The sequence below is a fragment of the Sylvia atricapilla genome, chromosome 3 (assembly GCF_009819655.1).
Source record: "Sylvia atricapilla isolate bSylAtr1 chromosome 3, bSylAtr1.pri, whole genome shotgun sequence".
In the NCBI taxonomy this organism is placed as follows: Eukaryota; Metazoa; Chordata; class Aves; order Passeriformes; family Sylviidae; genus Sylvia; species Sylvia atricapilla.
Window position 1 is genome coordinate 57631770 of NC_089142.1, and position 19935 is coordinate 57651704.

General features: G+C 40.0%; 1 protein-coding gene across 2 annotated transcripts in view; it reads left to right on the top strand.

Moving 5' to 3' along the window:
- Positions 1-19935, top strand: part of PLEKHG1 (pleckstrin homology and RhoGEF domain containing G1) — a 126927-nt gene that overhangs the window by 84050 nt on the left and 22942 nt on the right. For both annotated transcript variants that reach the window (XM_066315472.1, XM_066315471.1), the window contains 2 exons: positions 13512-13612; positions 18001-18070. In XM_066315472.1, coding sequence (XP_066171569.1) covers positions 13512-13612; positions 18001-18070 — 171 coding nt within the window. The remainder of the gene's footprint in view (positions 1-13511; positions 13613-18000; positions 18071-19935) is intronic.

Below are 19935 nucleotides of genomic sequence, written 5' to 3' on the forward strand. Positions count from 1 at the left end.
GTTAACTCTTAACGAGTTAGCTTAGCACAGTATTTTGGGCAATGTCCTTCCCAACCTATGTTGTCCTTAGAACATGGAGTTGTCATGCCTGAAGTAAAATCCTGTGGAGGAATAGGACAATATAGAATTTTGTCCTTTTTTATGCTGTTAGGTCATTGGTAAGTAAATAAAGTAAAAAGTCATAACTTCTGTTGCCTTTTGTGTATCTAGGTGATCTTAACAGTGCCAAGTTGGTAAACAGAAGTAGACACAGACTTCATGGGATGTAGTTAATGTGATTTTTAACTGAGCTGCTGAGATTTTCCAATTTTCTTTCCAACTGCTGACAAGAAGTATTTAGCAGGCTTAGGATGGGTGAGAGGAGGCTGTACAGGTGCTGTTTGGCACCTTTGCTCCAGGATAAGCATCAGAAAACAACTGCTTTTCTAGCCAGTACAGCCATTTTGCCCGTGACCTGGAAGGACAGTTGAGTTAGGATTGTTTTGAGGCACGCTGCTGTGATTCTTGCACAGGCAAGCATTGCAACAAGGATAGAGTGAACTTTTCCACCATTAGGTATGTTTTATCAGATGATCTGTTAAGGATAATTACAATTTTGAATGAGTGCAGCTTGAAGCTTGTTTTGGGCAAGTTTGTGATGAGAAATTGGATATCTCTGCTTCCTGCTTGTGTCATGCTGACAGGTGTACTGGCCAGGGCAAACCTCACTGACCTTTTCCTCTTCAGGACCTAGCCTGACTTTTTCAAGTAGTAATGCAGTTAGAATAGATCTTAACTTCAATTAGAGTCATTTACTGAAGTGATTTTTTTTTTCCTTGAGTAAAATGCTGTCCCTGAAGTTACAAAAATAATCTGTGTTTTGCCGTTGCAGTTCATAGGAGTCAGAAGCCCCCATTCATAATGTATATAACTGCTTGTAACAGTAGGACATCAACATTTCTGTTTTACCTTTGCAAAATGAAAGAATAATGCAAATGTACTATGACAACACTTGCATCTGCACCCCTGTCAGTATAATGATATAAGTAATAGGTCACCGGTATCTATAGAATGACTAGAGGGGACTAAAGTGTGCATTGTCAGTGTGTTTCACATATATTTGATGTAAACAGAGATTGAGCTTCAGAAATCTTGAATTCCATCTGAAATCTGGGAGACTTCATTTATGTGAATGAATTCCTCTACTCTTTAATTCCAAATGTGACCTTTTCTTTTAAACCATCTCCACTGAACTGGTTGAAATCTTTGTCCTATCTCCTCTCCAGATCTTTTGTCCCTGGCCCCCTCCTTTTATACTTAAATCTCCTCATATGAAAATGTCCCATTCCCCTCTGCACAGTCTCCTGCAAGAAACTTGCTGCCTCACTGTCCTAAGTCTTCCCTCAGTAAATCCCATCTGCATCCCATCAGTACGTTGCCTCATTTCCTTACATGATCTTTTGCTTTTTAGTATTAATCTTTTCTTCATCTCTCCTGACTCCAGTGTTCTCTCCTTAGTTCTCTCAGCAGACCTGATGACATTTCCATAGCCATTCCTTATTTTTCTGCCCTCTTAAGTACACAGAAGTTAAGAGGGGTGTCCACCAAGCTTTCCTTGTTTCCCATTTTGTCCTTCCCATCTTTTTGTAGTACTCATTTATGTCTCCTCTGCCCTGAAATTGCACAGCACATTTTTCTCTATTGTGTGTGGTTTGCAGAGAGTCACTGAGACACGGGAACTATCTTTTCCATGCTCTTGCCTCAGAAGATCAGGTCTGAGCCAGATGTCACTGGCAGCACACCTGAGAATGGCAGTTGTGGGTTAAGGCCTTGTGAAGCCTGAGCTGAACCTTGGAAAGGACCACTGCTACAGATTCCTGTTGAGGATATGAGAATTTGGAGGGTTTCTCTTCCCCCCACCTCAAAATTATAAAAAATAGGGGAACTTACATTGAGGCAGCAAAAGGCATACTCTCGGAAACAAAGTGTCTATTATGCTTGAATCTGTTGCTGTCTCTCCCTGAGACATGAGGATATGGTTCATGTCTCTGCTAGTCAGCCTGGGGGTGCTTGTCTTTCCGAGGAAAGGTCACAAAAATTTTTCAACATGAGCAAAAAAGGGCATTCTTTCTCAAAAAGCCTCAGGGGAATGACTTTGCTGAAATCTCCTAGAACAACTCATCAGGGAGGCAGGTTTCAGGCATGGAAAGCTTCATCTGAGGTGAACATGGCTGTTGAAGCCATATACCTCTTGTTGGGGTGGGGGCAAGCCTTGCAAAGGGAAATCTTGGATGTTTGAGGTAGATACGTGTTGGGGCACCAGTGATTAGGGGAAACCCTTCTGGGAGGAAGTCAGTGTCGGGATGTTATTGTTCCCTGTTTCCTGTCTCCCAGTGCTGCAGCTAGGGAACGTCTCCTTCTGTGTTTCAGGCAGTTAATTAAAAAGGCTGCTCTGAGGACTGCAGTGTGCACACTGTCACTTGCGATATGTTAGTAAAAGCGTAGCTGCTTGTGCTCTGGGTTTGCTGGATAGTATAGCTCTGGAAGTTAATTCTTTGTAGATTCAAAATCTGGGAATTCCAGTATAGCTAAGGCATCCTATTATGTTTGTTTCTACACTATAGTTAATTTCTACACATGACCTCTTTTTCTATGCATGCTAGCCTGCGTACCTGAGAAAGAAGATACCTTTGGATTGCTGGCATAAGTTGCATGTGAAAATTTGGATAAACAATTTAAATTACGTGAAAAACAAATGCTATGTTTTGTATAAACGTAGTATGATTATGCAACAGTGATAAGTTTAACTGTGATTAGTATTTGTTAAATTTTTGAGCTGAACTTTCTTACTGCTTTTCTTTTATCCATGAAAAAAGAGCAGTGTCAAATTCTAATTGACCTCCTTAGGGAAAGCTTGGCTTAAAAGCAAGGGAAGTTTTTTCCAATAATATTGAGATATGACAGCTGAAACTGAAGCATCTCAGTACATGTCCGAGAGGCCTTCTTGAGGTTTGTGAAGTTTAAACAGAGTTACAGCAATATAAATCAGAGCAGAAAAATGTTCCACCTAATTAATTTGTAATTAATTTGTAAGTAGCTTTATCGGAGAACATTAGTGTTGTGTTTTGTTACTGGAGTTGCTGGTTATGAATCAGGACCAGTGCAGACTGCCGAGAAGGGAGGTAGTTAGGAACACCACAGGGTAAGTTACTGAACAGGTGTCAGTAGCTATTCTAGCTACCCTTAAAGAAATATCTAAAGTAAATCAGACTTTTTCCTCTGATGCATTGCAGGGATAACTCAGTTTTCCCTGCAGACTTCTTCCTTCCTGTATGTGAGCCATATTAAACATCCTTAAGCAAGCTAAAGTAGTGGAAGTATAAACAAACTGGGTTTTGTGTTTGTGTCTTAAATAGTTTTAAATGCAGTTGTTTCTGGAACTCCGAGATCTTGATCAAAAGTGTTTTGCCAGCTACATCTGCTGTAAACACCTCATCGTATGTGTCCTTTAATGATGCCTAACAAAAGCAGAAGCAAAACCCAACTCGTCTTCCTGGGCAGGATGGGAATGGTTCTGGATTTTGGAAAAAGAGGTTTTACAGCTGTACAGTAGGAATATAATGTGCTGTGGACAACCAGTAATGTGTAACTTAATAAACAACTTGTGTGGCGTAAGCATCTGCTTATGCTGCAACATGAACAGGGACCTGTTTGTAAACTAACTTCACAGGAAATACGCAAAGCCAAGCTTAAATATACTGATGCATGGTTTTTCTTATCTGCATCATCACTGCCTCAGTCTTATTTCTGCTGGCAACATTCATACATTTGTTTCATTCAGCATATTCCCAAGTACTTGAAAGATTCTGAATAAAATGTCATTGTTGCCTTCTGTTTCCTTCACCTATACTTTGCATCCAGTTCTTATCTTACAGCTACATTGTAGAAACTTGCTGGTACAGCGACTGCCTTTGTCAGGTGATTGCAGAGCTTCGCTGGTTGACTGGGACTGCAAAGGTTAAGACAGCACAAATGTATAGCCATAGGTTTGGGTTTGTTTTAAGGTCAGCTCTGTGTTTGGACAGCACAGAAGGGTGGGTTACACTGCAGTAATAAATGAGCTGTCTATAAATGTACAGTGAGCCTTTCTTAAACTGTGGGTGGGAGAGAAGCAGCAGGGAGGGCTGCTGCTCTTCCAGGGAGCCGCAGAATTGCTGAAAAGCCTGGCTGCTGTTGCTCTTGTCCTCCCTTTTCTGGCAGCAGGGCGTAAATCATTCGACCGTGCTGTCTGCAACCTCCTACCCACTTGCTGAATGGGAATGAATATAGATAAAAGAATGGAAGTTAATCTTCTGTTCCAGAAAGCTTTATTCTTCTGGGAGTGGGGAGGCAAGGGGAAGATGTAATTTAAATATGGAGTGTGCCATTTAGGAGTGCTGGGACTCCAGGGCTGAAACATCATTCCTGTGCCTGTGCTGAGGCTGGAGTGGGAGGTTGTATCCCTGCCTAGGGCGATGGAGCCCTTCTGGGATTCAGGAAGTAACAAAGGAGAGGTCTGTTCACCTCTGCCCTCCACCTTGTTGTTGCTTACTGGCCGTGGATAAGGAGCTCCACAGAACAGAGCAGCAGCAGCTCTATAAAAGTTGATAGAGTAGGCAGGAAAATTGTGAAGAAGAGGTCTGAGAGCTGAGAGGCAGGGAGAGAAAGTATAGCTTATCCTCCAAAATTTTCAGTAAACATTACCATGGTTTAATGAGAATGGTAATTGTAATTTTTGCAGAATGGTTGGGATTTTCTGTAAAGAAATTTCAGAAATGTGGAGATGATATCTTAAAGGCAAAGACATTTCTGCACTTCCAGCCAGGCCATAGTTTCTGGAATTTTCTTTGTGTTCTCATTTCCATTTTGGAAATATGTGACTACTTTTAAAGTTGCTGTATCACTATTATTAAGTATTACTTGTCAGTGAACAGTGTTCTACTAATCCATGACCTTTAAGCCTGAATGCTTAAAAAACCACATAGTAGTCTCTCTCTTTTCTGCTCCTACCACTCCTGCAAATTAAGGTGTGGAGATAGCTGCTATTTTTCCTGGTTTCATGAGAAGACCATTTTGAAAATAAGACACTTTAACAAAGTTTTTCCTTACAAACCACTCACTATAGAGTTCCATTTCATTGCTCATTTTATATTAATAAGAAAAGCCATCCAGAAATCTCTGGTAATCATGTGGTTACTAAAGTTAAGATAAATGTGTGTTTAGGATGTGTGCAGATTTTCTCCATTTTGCTGGGTTTGCATTTTCGTTCATTGGAAAACAGACTCTTTCAGTTTCCTTTCTTTTGTTTTAAAATAAACATTTCTCTTCTGGAATGTCTCATTTAACTTGTAAGCATATTGAAATATCTTTTAAAAAATGTTAACATTCATTTGCCTTACAAATTGGGAAAAGTTTATTTAACAGGGCAAGGTTCAGGTTCTTTTCCTGGGTGATTCATATATTGGAAGGCCAAATATACCTTAATAATTCTCAATGTTTTGTTTGATTATGGTTCAGTAAGTTTATAATCAGGCCAACTAAAGTGTGTTGTGAGAATTAATTTATAGATGTCCTGATGAAATTTATTTTTTTTTTAAATTTATAATTAGTAAACACTTCCAGCTGGTACTTTTTTGAGTAAGATTGATATTATTGAATGATGATGATGATTGACACCCATGATGTAGGTCTGGAAATGTTTACAGCACTTCATCTGCCTAGTAACCTCAAACTATTTGACTTCCTAATTACTCTTAATTATTTTTTATTTGGTGGTATTGTAGCTTATTTCTTCTGTATTTCCTTTTAGGTTTAGAAAGGTATTACATGAGGGCATCACATAACTCCTTAATTGACATGTTGGTAAACTACTGATAGCATTTGTAATCCCATAATCTCCACCTGTGCTTTGAACTTGCTTCTTACCACACCTCTGCGCAGCAATTCTGAGTGCCAGCTTCAGGGAAAAAAAATCTGGTAGCTGTGATATGGCCGTGGGTGCTGGCTGATAACTGAAGATAAATGTGGGACATGGTTTTAATCAGTGGGTTTCACCTTCAATAAGTTAGTGTGCTGAAATGTCTAAGTGGAGTTTCACGTGAGTTTCTCTTCCTAGTGATTTACCTGTAATCATCTTTATAGATGATGGACCATTTACAGGGCTTGTTTGTGTGCAATCCATCAATCACAGTTTCAGTTTGAGTGCTTTTAATGCATCTCTTCAAATTACAGTTTGATTTAATTGGCAGCCTGGCTTCCAAGTTGCCTTTTTAAGATGGGAGATTTTAGCATGGAATTCCTGCAGTTGAACAAAGGAATATTATTAAACTCTGACTGTGTTTTATTAGAGCAAAAATTCTCTATAACAAAGAAGGCAAAAATCCATGAGAGCTGTCCGTCCAGACAGGCTGACAGTTCAATGCTGGATCAGCTGGTGTCAGGTTTTGACTCCCTCCCCAGAGAACTTTATAGGCATAGCATTGATGCTAAAATGTCTCATGGGACACAAGAAGAAAGCATACACTGGGCAAAGAGAAAGGACTTAGGACCCTCAACTTGCCGGAGTAGGCATTGCAGGACATGTGCTTTCTCACACCTCAGTCCTAAGAAGGGAGCTGTGGGGCAGTGTTGGAAATTGGTAGAGGCATCCTGTGACACTGGGGCAGGGGCAAGAGGATGTGCAGGGCTTGCTTTAAAGGCTCAAGCTCTGAAGCAGTGAGAGGGAGCCCAAGCTGCGGGAAGCTGTTCTGCTATCTCCCAGCCATGCAGGCTGGCGAGGCAGCTGTCTTTGCCCAGGGCCCCTATGAATGGATTCAGTGCAACAGAGTGTTGAGGGACCTCTCACTGACAGAGTTTTCCAGGGCAAATTCTTTAGTTCATTTCCTGAGATTAGCTGTGCTCTGACAGCTTCAAGTCCTGTGACAAGATCTCCTGACTGTTAAATTGTTGACATTGATGTGCCCTAGAAATTTCCAACTTTATATACAGCTGTGCCTGTGCTCATGTCTACACGGGCACAACTGTTCAAAGGCAGCCTAAACCAAAGAAAGTGTTTGTTTTCAAGGTGCAAGGCATAGTGTTAGGACTCAGGAATTCCTCACGGCTAATTCTGGCTGACACATAACTCCCCCTGTGGCTTTCCATGCGTGTGGGTGAAGTGAAGGGGATCTGCTAGGGGTCACTACCTCCAGGCCTTAGTAACTGCAAATGGGACGGTGTTTGAACATCTATAATATAGGTGAGGAAGTTGATTATTGAAAATCTATCCCTTAGGAATAACTACATGGAAAAAAACCAAAAAACCTTTTTTTTAAAAACAATCCACTTCTTCAGGTAAAATTTAAACTGATTACTGTTAAGTTAACTTACTAACAAACCCCCAACTGTGTGAAGTGCAGGGAGAGCTCTGTCATGATCGCCTTACTCTGCAGCGTTAAAGAGTGGAAATAAAACTTACATGTGCTTCTCTATTTTTAGTCTTTCCTCATACCATGTTCTCACGAGTGCTCTCGCCATCAATCTTTGCCCTTTCTGCATGCAGTCAGTCAGCAGAGTATCGTCTCACTGTGTCACGCTTTATTGCCGCTCCCCGCGGCCGCGTGTGAGCCAGCTGCACGTGTAGATTTGCACTTCTGAGGAGCTGGCTGGAAGCACAGGTGAGCTGGGTATGGATCCTCCACCATCCACTGGGGCCTGGGGACAGGGCTGGTTCTAGTGAGGTGGCCTCCTGCCAGCTCAGACACTCTGCTCTTTCCTCAGAGAGGAAAGAAATTAATCACAGGCTACATCTAGTGTCAGATGGTGTAAAGCAGATGGGTTGTTTTGGCTGTTCCTGTTTGGAGGGTGGCTGGCTGTCAATGCTGGGAGGTTTTCTCCATATCCTTTTTCCTTGATGGCAGAGTTAGGCCTCTCCAACCCTGTCATTTGACGTGTCCTATGAAGCCCACCTGCAATACCTGACACACCCATTTCCCAGAAGGGCAGAGTTTTGCTGCTGCTGACAAGTGGCAGTCTAACATGCAAGGTACCAAGGGATATAAAGCAAGTGGACGAGATGTGGAGGAAGCACATGGAGTGCAGGAGCTTTCTGCTCACGCTGCTGGAGGGAGCAGAGGAGGCTGTGTCTCCCAAGTGTGCATTGTCCTCAGAAAGACCCTGGGTCAGGCTGTTGGTCGGTGGCAGGACGGTGCTGTGCCTTACTGGGCATAGACACAGGTAGGGGCTGGTCTTTCAGACCTGTCCATGCTTTGGTCTATGTGAAGTTTTTACAGCTTCAGTATAGAAAAACCCCACCGAATACCAGTGAAAGCAGAAAGTAGAAAGACATGCTCACAGAATTTTTCTTTTTTATTTAGGGTTCTGGGTTTGCATGTAGTGAATCTGTAGGGTGGATGGTGCAAGCATTTTTAGGTTTCAATCCCTTGGACTCATATAACCAAAGGAACCAGAGCAAGATAGCAAAGTATGTTTAGTATGCAAATGCACATTGCCTTCGCAGAGCACAGCTGTGCTTTAAGTAATTGAAAAGAGATGCAGTGAGCGGCCCTGACCAAAATTCATCATCCTTAGCCACCTGTTATGTGGATAGCATTCAGAATATGCTGCTATATACATGGTGGACAAATTAATAACTAAAATAAATAATGGGGAAAAAAGAATAGGAAAAAATCATGCAAAAGGTGAATTGGTACATATTATAGTTACCCATATAATTAGCAGAATAAGCACTGGGAAGCATTTTATAGTGTCTATTCTAGTGCACATCTGTTGCCCAACTTTCTTAGTTTATAAGTGTGTGGCTAGTTCGGGCAGCATGGCTGTAGCTAGCAGACTACAAATAGGATCCATTTCATGGTGTATTTTCCTTCTGGCCTGCAGCCTTTTCCTCCAGGTGGTGTGGAAGTAATGCTTAAGTGGCCAAGGCTGCTGAGTTGTTTCAGTGGTTCCTCTTCTGCACAGTCATCTGGCTTTGGCCAAACACATCTTTGTTGAGTAGAGAGGAGTTGGGAAAAAACATGGCCGTGAGTATGGTGTAATACCTAAAAGTAAAAATTGGTTTACTAGTAGCACAAATCTAGGGAGTATCAGGAAACTGAGGGTCTGAGTGATGCTGTGGCACTGCTTGGATCATGTCCTGCTTGATTTAATGTTACCTATTCCTCCTCTGTCTGCAACACTACTAGAAGCTGTTGAAGTTTTGATAAATACCTGGTTTTAAATATTTTTAAGCCAGAGACTGAGGTTTTGTGGTATAAGTCCTCAGCTCTTGAACCCAGAGTGTATTACTGAAATCAGAGACATAGGGCAGCTTTGCTTTCTCCTGCAGCTTGTTTAGGCATTAGAAAGCAAAGTTTCCTAGTGAGTAGAATCCCTTTTTGATTCTCCTTTGGTATTGATATTTAATAAAAATTTCAATCTTGTGTGCCTGCCTCTTGGCAAAGGTGTACCTATGCAACTACACTGCTCTTTTAACCGTTTTGCTTATCTTTTGTGGTATTTTTATATGCACACTCCTGCCCTGTAAAGGGATTATGAAGAGCTTATATAGAATATATGTTTCTTGCAGAGCAGGATAAAAATTCTTGTTTTACAACGCAGTGTGGCTTTTACACATTTTCTTAGAATTTCTGTGTTACTATTAGCATTAATATTATCCCATTTAATGTGTAATTTTAACATTAGTACAATAATGGCTGACTTATACTATGGTCTAAACAACAATAAATGTAAAGTTTACAGTAAATTACAATAAATAGCAATAAATTTAAAGTTAAAAGTATGTATGTATTCAAAGGAAAACTGAGGTGGCTAGATGAAAATGTCCCACTAATTTGCATTTGACTTCTAAAGTTTGGTAATGGAAAACATTAATCAATATCTGAAAATAATTTTGTTCATTTTGTGCTTTTCTTGAAAGTTTTCTCTCATTTCTGATTCATAGTTGTTTGTTTTTTTTTTTAGCCTCTAAGGTTAGTGTTTTCATAATTTTATTCCTCTAGAGATTTTTTTTTGTTGGTTTTGTTTTGTTATGTTTTGTTTTCTTTTGTTTGTTTGTGATTCTGGAGGAGGAGACAGTAGTTAGGATATGCAGCTTCTAGCAGACATTCCTTCTGATAGATTTGGCATGATGAAAGACAAATGGGGAGAACATCAAACTCAGCAAGAAAGGCAGGGCAGTCTGGCAAGACTTTCCTAGTTTTTGGAGAGTTTCAAGGAAAAGGGAGGAGAAAATTGTGCAATACCATGAGAGCAAACCGTGGTCCATAAATCAATGTAAGGAGATGGACGTTTGTGAGGGGTTTTTTTATTCCTATAAAGTAAGCTAAATGTTTATGCCATAACTGCAGAGAAGCAATAAAAGGCAAAGGTTATAAACAAATCATTCAGTGCCGACAGAGGGTTCACAGATGCTGACAAGAAACAAATAAAGTGAATAAGGCCGGTACTCTGTTCTGATAAATTTCATTGATTCTGCACCATGTCATTATGTTTGCAGCCTGCCCTGTGTTATCTTGTAGCTCTAAACCTTTCATTATGGCTCCAGATGATAACAGCTGTTGATACACAGCAGTGACTACCATGGGGGTAAAGTACCATTTGCTAAGAAATAATTAGGAAAATCCCCAGGTCTGGGTAGCTTTGATCTGCCTGTGGTGTTGTCCTTGCAGAAGACGTTGTATGCCAATACTGCATCTGTTTCCTGGATGAGTTCATGAAGCCTTTGTGAGCGCTCACGTGCACTATAAAGCAGTATAATCAGACAGGTCCCACTGGCTGAGTCAGTGCAAGCAGTGTCCTGCTCTGCAGGGCCTGGTCTGCATGACACCAGTGTGTTAAGACTGTGCAAGGTCCACCTTTTTCATAAAAACTTGGATACCTGGAGCTTTTTGCTGTGTGTCAAATGCAGGTATCTGCTTACACCAATAACAGCAATGTAAACATGTGTGTAGTCTCAAGTCAGTAATATTGACAAAGACAGAAAGCTAAACCAGGAAAGCAGCCCCAAAAATTGTGTCGTTTTCTAGCAGTATGAGGTGAGGTATAAGGTAGCTCTGGACCCCAGGTGTTTCGGGATCTTGCCTCGCCCTAGGTAAGAACAAATGCACCCAGTTGTTTCTGATCTGAAGCTGGATGAAGAAGGGGGCCTGAAGCACAGTCTGAAGGAACTTCTCGCAAAAGGGAGCACAGACTGTGGGTGTGTGGTGTATATAGGCTGATACTGGTGTATGTTACAGGGGTGCAGGAAAGCTGCCAAAGCACCTGCAGGCTGCTGCTTGGCAGCAACATTAGAAAGGTACCTGGTTCCTTCTTTCTTACTAATAATTGGTAAAAGACTGAGAAGTGTATGTATATGTGGAGGAAAATCAGGATAAGAGGACAAAAGGAGCAGAAACCAGGTCATGTATATAATGTTGTCCACAGTACTAGAAATAACTGTGGACTGTTTATTATTTTGAAGAAACCCAAATCCAGCTATGAAGTAATTCAGCTATGCTGAAATGAATGAATTGGAAAAGAACTCCTCTTTATTCATTAAATGTGTGCTGTATGGACTTACTTACTGTAAGATTTCCATTCCCCTGTAGCCACCTTGTCATATCAGCTCAGGGTGCTGCAGTGTTCCTGCAGTGCTAAAAATGTTTCCAGAGGATCACAATTCTACTGGAGCTTTTCTATCCTTTGCTTTTATATGATGAATATGTGTCTGTGGTCAGAAAAGGTTGTCTGTTTAATACTGTTACTGAAGTAGACCTGAATATATTATTTACTTCTGCCTTTGACCTAATGTACTGCTTGCTGCAGTCCTGTCTGCCTCACCATGCTGAACATTACTCTTCTGCAGCTTCTGAGTACAAATAAAAAGATGAAGTTCAGGGAGCCTGTGGATGTGATTCCAAAGACTTCCTGCACAAATATATTTCGGGGTCAGGTGTGGGCTCTGAGGCTGCTGCCGGCCAGGAGGGAAGGTAGAGTAAGGTTGGATGCTGTCACAGGAGAGATGACGTGGCTCTCCAGGGACTTGCCTGCCTATTGCCACTCGTTGCTCTTCTTGAAGACACTAAGGGTACCTTGGAATAGACTTACTTGCCTTCCCCTGGCAAAAAATACTGAGTTTTGGGAGTGATGAGGGAGCAACTGGAGGTGATGACAGAGTGTGGATTATTGATAGGGAGAGGGGACAGGAAATTCTGCTGATACCTAAACCTGAATCTTGGTTACATCTCTGACTTTGCTGACACTACTTCAGTTCAACAGGATATGGGCATAGAGGCTTAAATGCTGTAATTTTTAACCTTTCTTATGAAGACATCCAGAAACCAGAAGTCAGATCCTTGGCTGATTCAAACCCTTTGTCTTCATAGAATTTACACAGAGAATAAATCTTGGCCAGTGTATGTGTTCTAGAATACCTTTTTCTGTATTACTCTGGAACACAGTTTTATCTTAGAAGTTTTCAAGGTCTTGTTGGCATTTTGCAGGGTTCCTTTCTTGCAGCACCCTGGAATGCTGTGTTGCTTTTGGGCGGTTGCCACACCACACTGTCTAGCCACAGGCTAAAGGATTTTATTTATTTTTATTTCACATTGTTTCAGCTGTTTTCACTTTTATTTCCATACACCAGCAGAATTTCTTCATGAATGTGGCAGCACATCAGGTTTCTTGTTTCATGAGCTGTATTTAGTTAAATAGCCTGCTGGATTTGTTTGCCCTTATGTGAGAATTTTAATACTGTAGCAGCAACGGAAAAAAAAAAGGTGACATTGAGCTCTTACTGAAGTGAGGGAAGAGGTGGGAAAGTTGTTCTCCCAGAACACTGCTGATCTGAGCTTTTTCTAGTTGTTATGTTCTTATTCAAATAAAGTCCCTGGATGAGAGTATTACCATAAGTGCAAAAAGAAATTTTTGCTAGAGTATATAGCAATGTAATTTGCAATGTAACTCTATGTGTGGTAAATTGCATAGACATAGATACATTGAGATCTGTCCTCTACATACTCTACATTCTTTGGTAACCATGATTTTTTAAAAATTTATTGAGTGGTTGCTTTTCTGAGCCTCTGTTGCTTGTGTGCTTTCTGTTCTTCATTATATAGCTTTTCTGTTACTAAGACTGCATTAAATGACATTCTTCATCTCTTACTTTTTTTTTTTTTTTTTATCTTTGAGCCAGACAAATGATCAATTAAACTGTCACTGTGAATGAAATTTGAAAACATTTGTTTATCAGTAGCAAGAGAAACATTGGCTGTCCCGTCTAGGAGGTATAACTTAGCTTTCAGTCTTTTGTTATTTTCCTGGTCTCAGGGAACAGATAACTACTGTTACCGTTCATAATAGAGTGACTGTTCACAGAGGGGCTGCTGAAGGCTTTATTGTAATAATAAGGTGAAACTGATATTCAGAGACTCATCTTGTACAATAAAACATTGCTCTGTTTACTGATCTAGGAAAGGAGGAAATGTCTGAAGACCTCCCTCTCATTTCTCTTGTAGGATTACCTCGACTGTATCACTGATCAGACCAAGCTCTCCCTGGGAACAGAGGAGCGATCAGCGCTGTTTGGAAACATACGGGATATCTACCATTTCAACAGGTAAATTCATTTTTAGCTAAATGAAAGCACTTCAATAGCCTGTGCTAACGAGAGGGACCAAACCAGCCAAATTCAATTTTATCACTTTAAAACAGCCAAGATCTATAAATCAAGAAATTATCTAATTTTACTTCTAAGCAAAGTTGGTTTGCTGACACCAGATTTTTTAGCTGTTTATTTGATGCATCAAGAGTGGTCTCCATGTATTTTTTTTTTGCTTTTATGGTGAGTATTTACATGAATGTAAGGCTAACCTGCTGAGTGCTTAAATTGAGCTTAATGCAAGATCACTATAAAAGAACTTCTTGCCTTAATGAAGAGATTTTTTTTTCCTACTATATAATCTCCTTTTGTGTACTTATGTACATCACCCAGATCTGGCGGCTTTTGAAGTGTTTTATGCTACTAGCTACTCCCTGAACTAATTTCTCAAACCTGTATTCAAGTATCTTTCCTTCACTGAAGTTTTTTGTTCAGTGTCTTTCCAGCCTTCTCTAAAACTCTGCAGATGAGATTCTTCTGTATTTTGGGAGCCTGAAGTAAAATGTCTTGCTTGCATAGCTAGTGCCACATTGTGTGGGATCTCAGTATCTGCAGCTTGAGGAGCATGGTACTGCCACTTTTATCTGAATCCTCTGTTAGTATAAAAATTATTAACTTAGTCAGCATTTCTAAGGAAAACCTGACTATTCAACCAATGCAGGAAATATATTGACATAAAGTTCACACATCTTTTATATACCAATACTCCTGTTAAAAAAAAAGCTCTCTTAGCTTTGCTGTAGTTGACAAAACATCTCCCAAACTACTGTGTTCTTTGAAGAACAGCTGATAATTTAATTGAATCAAGAGAATTCTGAAGTAGAGCGCTTGAGTCAAAGATCATCTTCAATGTTTTTCCATCATCATGGGAAGTTACTTTTAAGGGCTTCAACTGCTGGGATTGCTGTTTACTGTCAAAGGAGAGAGTGAGAATGGATCTATTCAGAATTTATGGACAAAGATTAAATCTAAAGTCTTTTCCTGAAGCTTAAAATAGCTACTGCAGGGTAATGGAAATATGCTTAACTAGAAGGCTGCTGTGTCCTGCTTCAGCTACAGCAACTGACTTTACTGAACGTCTAACAGCTGGAAAATACATAGTGGGAGCATGCTAAAACAGGGTCATGGACTGTTTTAGAGCCATGAGACAATGATTGTGAGCTTACAGATTTCCAGTGGTCACAGCATGGAAAAACACAGTCCCGGCCATTATATTTTCTGATCCTTCAAAAGGTAGAAAAATGAAAGACTTGATAGCTAGGATGCATTTATGCCAACTTCATTGCAAATATTGCCTACTAAAAATATTTTCACGTTTGATCAGTTGTTATACAGAATTACTGAGCTGTTAGAAAAATACTTTGCAGCAGTTAAAAAGAAAACCAAGAAAAGCAGTTTTGGGCAATTTTAAAGATAGGTATGTAAGAATGGTTAAAACTTACTGGAAAACTGTCCAAAGCATCTAGTAAATTCCTAATGTATTTCAGGCCTTCTGATATAAAGCTCTGCTTGGAAATTGTGAATTCTTAAAACTGAACACTCACTGTATATCCCAATATAGCTTCAAGGATTGAGTTTTGTGTGAAATTTGGCATGTAGCTTCTAGGTCCTAAACTAGGACTCTAGAGCCTTTTTATTTATTCTAGAGCCTTTTTATTTATTCTTAGCTTTGGAAAAAAGTCCACTTGGTAGTTCTATGTTAGTAGTTTCAGACGTTTTTTGTGAGCATGATTTTATACATTTAGAATTACCTTATTTTTCTCAACTTTGAATTTGACCGTTAATCAGTAATCAAAGGTTTCAGTCTTGGGTTTTTTTCAGACTTGCAGATCTGAGGAATTTCATTTCAGTAAATGGGAATTTCTCTCAGCTAAACTACCTAGGATTTTCAAGTGATGTGTTGAATGGCAAAAATGGTATTCATCATGGTAACTGCTAGTCCCATGATTATGATCTCTTTTTGAAAAACTTTTATTCTGAGTTTCATAGTGGTAAGGTCTAGCTTCTTCTGAGGAGAAGGTATCATAAAACTTCATCAAAAATCAAAGCATCTTAAAAGGCATTGTAATAATACTTCTGTTCATTTGACTTGAAAAGATAATGCATTGTATGCAAAATTGTCAGTCTTTATGCTTTCCTCTCTCATCCCCAAAGGTGTTGGCATTAGCTCCTGATGGTGTTTGTACAAAATCAGATTTTTCCAGCCCACAGTAACCCAAGCTGTATAGCTCAGTACATGGCCTTTAACTGGCCTGGCTCCTGTGTCATGCTTCACTCTGAATCTTGTTAGTGATCCAGCTGAAAGAGCACGGAGTTCCTCCAGCAGTGCTCACTCCTGCTCCCTGCCTGGCACAAGCCAGTCGTAGAGGCAAGAGCTGTGACCAGCAGAAAACCTCTGGATATTCAGGTGAAAAGGACAAACATTTTTCTCTATTACTCTTTTTGCCTCCTGCCTGAGCATGACAGTTTTGCTGTTTTTACAGTGGAAGACTGCTCTTACCAATCCTGTTCTTACCATCCAGATGAGACAGAAGAGAGTGCAGTATAGGTAACAAATTCTTTCAGAAACAGCCCTTACACTGTGGGTTTGTGCTGAAGACACAAACCACCAGTCTATTTAACACATACACATGGACTCAATTGGATGAATATATAAAATCTTTAAGTGTGCCTCTTCTGTATCATGAAGGAGAAATTATGTGGTTTTATTGGAGACCAGTAGGAATAAAATGACAGTCCAGGTACATACTTTAAGCTATCAGGAGAACGTCTGACTGCCAGACAGCAGGAATCCTCTGAGCCTGTTTGGCATGTTTGGTCTAATTTCCAAAACTCATGTGTGGGACAGTCAGTATAATGGCTATAGTCACCATTGCTACAGCTTGCTTCTTTTGCTGATGTAAATCAGCTTCATGAGTGTGGGGTATGGGTATCAAGCAAGGGTCATATTTTTATTCTCATTTTGATGAAGGGAGAAATTGAGGTGTAGAGGTTAAATTATCACAGTACAAAGTGACTCAGTGACTGCTGAACCTAAGGTCTTTGCCTGTCTTTGTTCCTTGTGACTACATGTTGATTTCTCCCTTTCCTTCCTCCAGTAATTAGAGAAGCAAAGAACAAGCCAGGAAACTCTTCTGGTTTACTGGGGGTTTTTTACATGCAGAGGGAAATTGTGTCTGCATACAGGGGAAAAGGGTAGTTCCCTAGGTACAGGCATAGGGAACTCTTAGGCAAGACTCATTCAGGGAACCAGCTGTGAATTGGGAGAAAAGTATCCCTAAATGGAAGATCATCTGTGGGAGTCTGTGTGTATGTGGTGGAGGGGAAGAGGATGAGGGAGGAGGAGAAGAAGAAGAAAATTCTTTTAGAGAACAATTTGGCAGAAACTCTGTTTTTTCTCTCCTTTTTCTGAGTATGTCTTTCAGTAAAACTGAAAACTTTTTGGATCAGGGAGATACCTTTGAGGTTTTCTTCTTTCTTCTATTGCTTTTATGCATGTAAAATATATATGTGTATACATATTCCCTTACAGACAGCTTTTTCCAGGTTAGTAGTTTTATCTTCAATGAAGAAGCACACTAAAAGTAGACTAATTTTCCTAAGTGAGCTTCATAACATTCTTCAAGTATAAGAAATACATCCCCAGTTTTCACCAGTATTTTTCAGAGCAGTTCATCATCTTCCTTGGTCAAGTAGAGCTTGTAGAACATAAAAAATCTTTATAGGACAGTGCATGTGCTTCAGTAGATTTTAAATTTTCTTAGTTTTATTTCATGTTGGTTTATATACAAGCTACCCAACTGTCTGACTGCACCACTATGATTATTGTTAAGGAGCTGTCAGTCACAGAGTCATGGAATAGTTTGGGTTGGAAGGCACCTAAAGGTCATCTAGTCCAGCCTCCTTGCAATGAGCAGAGACATCTTCAATTAGATCAGGTTCCTCAGAGCCCCATCCAACCAGGCCTTGAGTGTTTCTAGGGATGGCCCGAGATGTTTCTACCTGAAGGAAGGGGCTTAGATTTGCTTAGCAGAACAACCAATCCATGGACATCCTGATGACATGAATTTTGAAATAGTGGGAATACCATTTCCTTATAGTTCTCCTCTGCCTGCAAAAAAAAAAAAAAAAAAAAAAAAAAAACAAAAAACAAAAAACAAAAAAACAGCAGCTGGGGGTGGAAAGGGGTATCAAAGGTGTTCTTGCTCCCTCTTGCTCTTTGTGGGAGTCCCTGCATCATTAAGTGCTGCCATGAATAGCGCAGCAGTGTCTGGTTCTGAATATATAGGTGTGTCTGTTCCAAGGTGTGCCATAATTGTCTTACCTTGGCCTGTTCTTTGTTTTAGTGAACTCCTGCAAGATTTGGAAAACTGTGAAAATGATCCTGTGGCTATAGCAGATTGTTTTGTTTCCAAGGTAAGTCTGCAGCACCAGTTGCAGAATGCTGTGGGGAAAATAAGTTTAATTTATTAGCTTTTGAGACCTAATCCTGACAGCTTGTGTAATGTTAACCAAGAAAAGTCAGCAAATCTATGGAAAAGGAAGGAATTTCTCTTAGTAATTGGTAGGGCTATGCCTCTGATTTGCATTTTTGGAAAATCAAGACAAAGGTATAATTTTCTTCAATAAGTGTATCTGAGCTGGTGGAGCTGTTTATTGTTTATTTTAGGGTTGCTTTTTTTGTCACCTCTTACAGGGCTTCTCTTTTTTACTTGCATCTGTTAATGTAGGTGATCAAGTGGTACTCCAGTTATGCCTTGCCAGCCTGAAAACAACTAGAGAATAAAACTTGTCTGCATGCTTAGAAAAGACAATGACATTAACATACAAAATGTGGCCATATTGCTTTCTAAGAATTTTTCCTGAAACCCACAACTATACCTTTACTTTTCTTTTTAAATGGAATGGCCCAAAGTCTAGCCTTAAGATTCAAATCCCATTCTCTCTGAAATGATTTGAATTTTCTGAACATGGATTGGACATTTTGGTTCTGTTGCCTGAAGCCAATACTAAAGCCAAAAGTACGGAGTATGGGAAGTTGTTAGGTGCAGCAGAAATACAAGGAAGAAGGTGATCTTCATTGTAGGAAACACAGAGAGCCAGTCAGGCAGAAGAGGAATGGCAATAATGAGTAGGACAACAAGAAATTAAATTATTTGGGGTACAGATGGTGCTAGTTCACTGGAGACTTCAACCGGAGACTCTACATATGTCTTGAATCTGTCGAGCCCAAATGTGTTAGAAGATAATTCTCTCTCTGTGGTATTTCTGGAGGATGAGGGGTCATGTTGTTGTTTAAAGTTGAATAATATCTTTGTAGTGTGTTTACCTTTTTGTATTCAGGAAACAAAACAAACAAGCAAACAAACAAAAATAAAAGAAACAACAAACACCAGAAAAAAAATCCAAAGAAACCAAAAGGCCAAAGCCTGTCATGTTTTATATATATGAGATAGATAGATATATACACATTATATATATACATGTTTTATATATATCTTGAACTCAGCATTTCCAGCACCAAGCACTCAATGTAATAAGTCTAACACATGGATTTAGGATTAACTGGACCACCCTCTCATTGTGGTGCAGTAATTTGTTTGGCACTGTTGTGACATAAGGGATTTTGTAGTAAATCAGTGTGATGATATCAGCTAAGTGCTGCTGTTTCACCAGATCTCTTGCTTCAGCTGAGTTTGAGAAAGCTGTAATTTATCTAGTAATTGGTCTTTTGTGTACCTTAGTGTGTACAAAAGTAGGATGCATTTTTGCCCCATTGCAGTGGGGTTTATGGCACGTTGTTATTGGTACAGATAGCCTGGATTTAATTGAGTTGAAGGAGAGAGAGAATGGGATAAGGGCAGGTGCAAAGTCCTGCTTCTGGAACAGAATAACCTCATGTGCCCGCTGAGTCTGGCTGACTAGAAAACAGCTTCACAAAAAGGATCTGGGGTCCTGGTGGGCAAGGAGTTGTGAGTCAGAACAGGGCCTGTGCAGTGAAGGCCAGCTGGGAGGCCTTCAGGGTATTTACAGATAGAACAGTTTGGAGCTGGTAGATACTTCTGCTATATGGCTTGCTTATAGCTGGGACCACTGGGACTACTGCTGAGATGCAAAATAGAGATTGTGCAACTGATAATAAGAAGTCCAGGAAAAATTGTGTTCTCATTCAAACTGGCCAAGTGAAAGGGCTTGTCTGGTAGACTTTCTGGCCATTAATTCCAAAATCCATCTGCATATCATTGCCTGTGCCTTTTGTTCCCTTGTCAAATGCTTTTAGC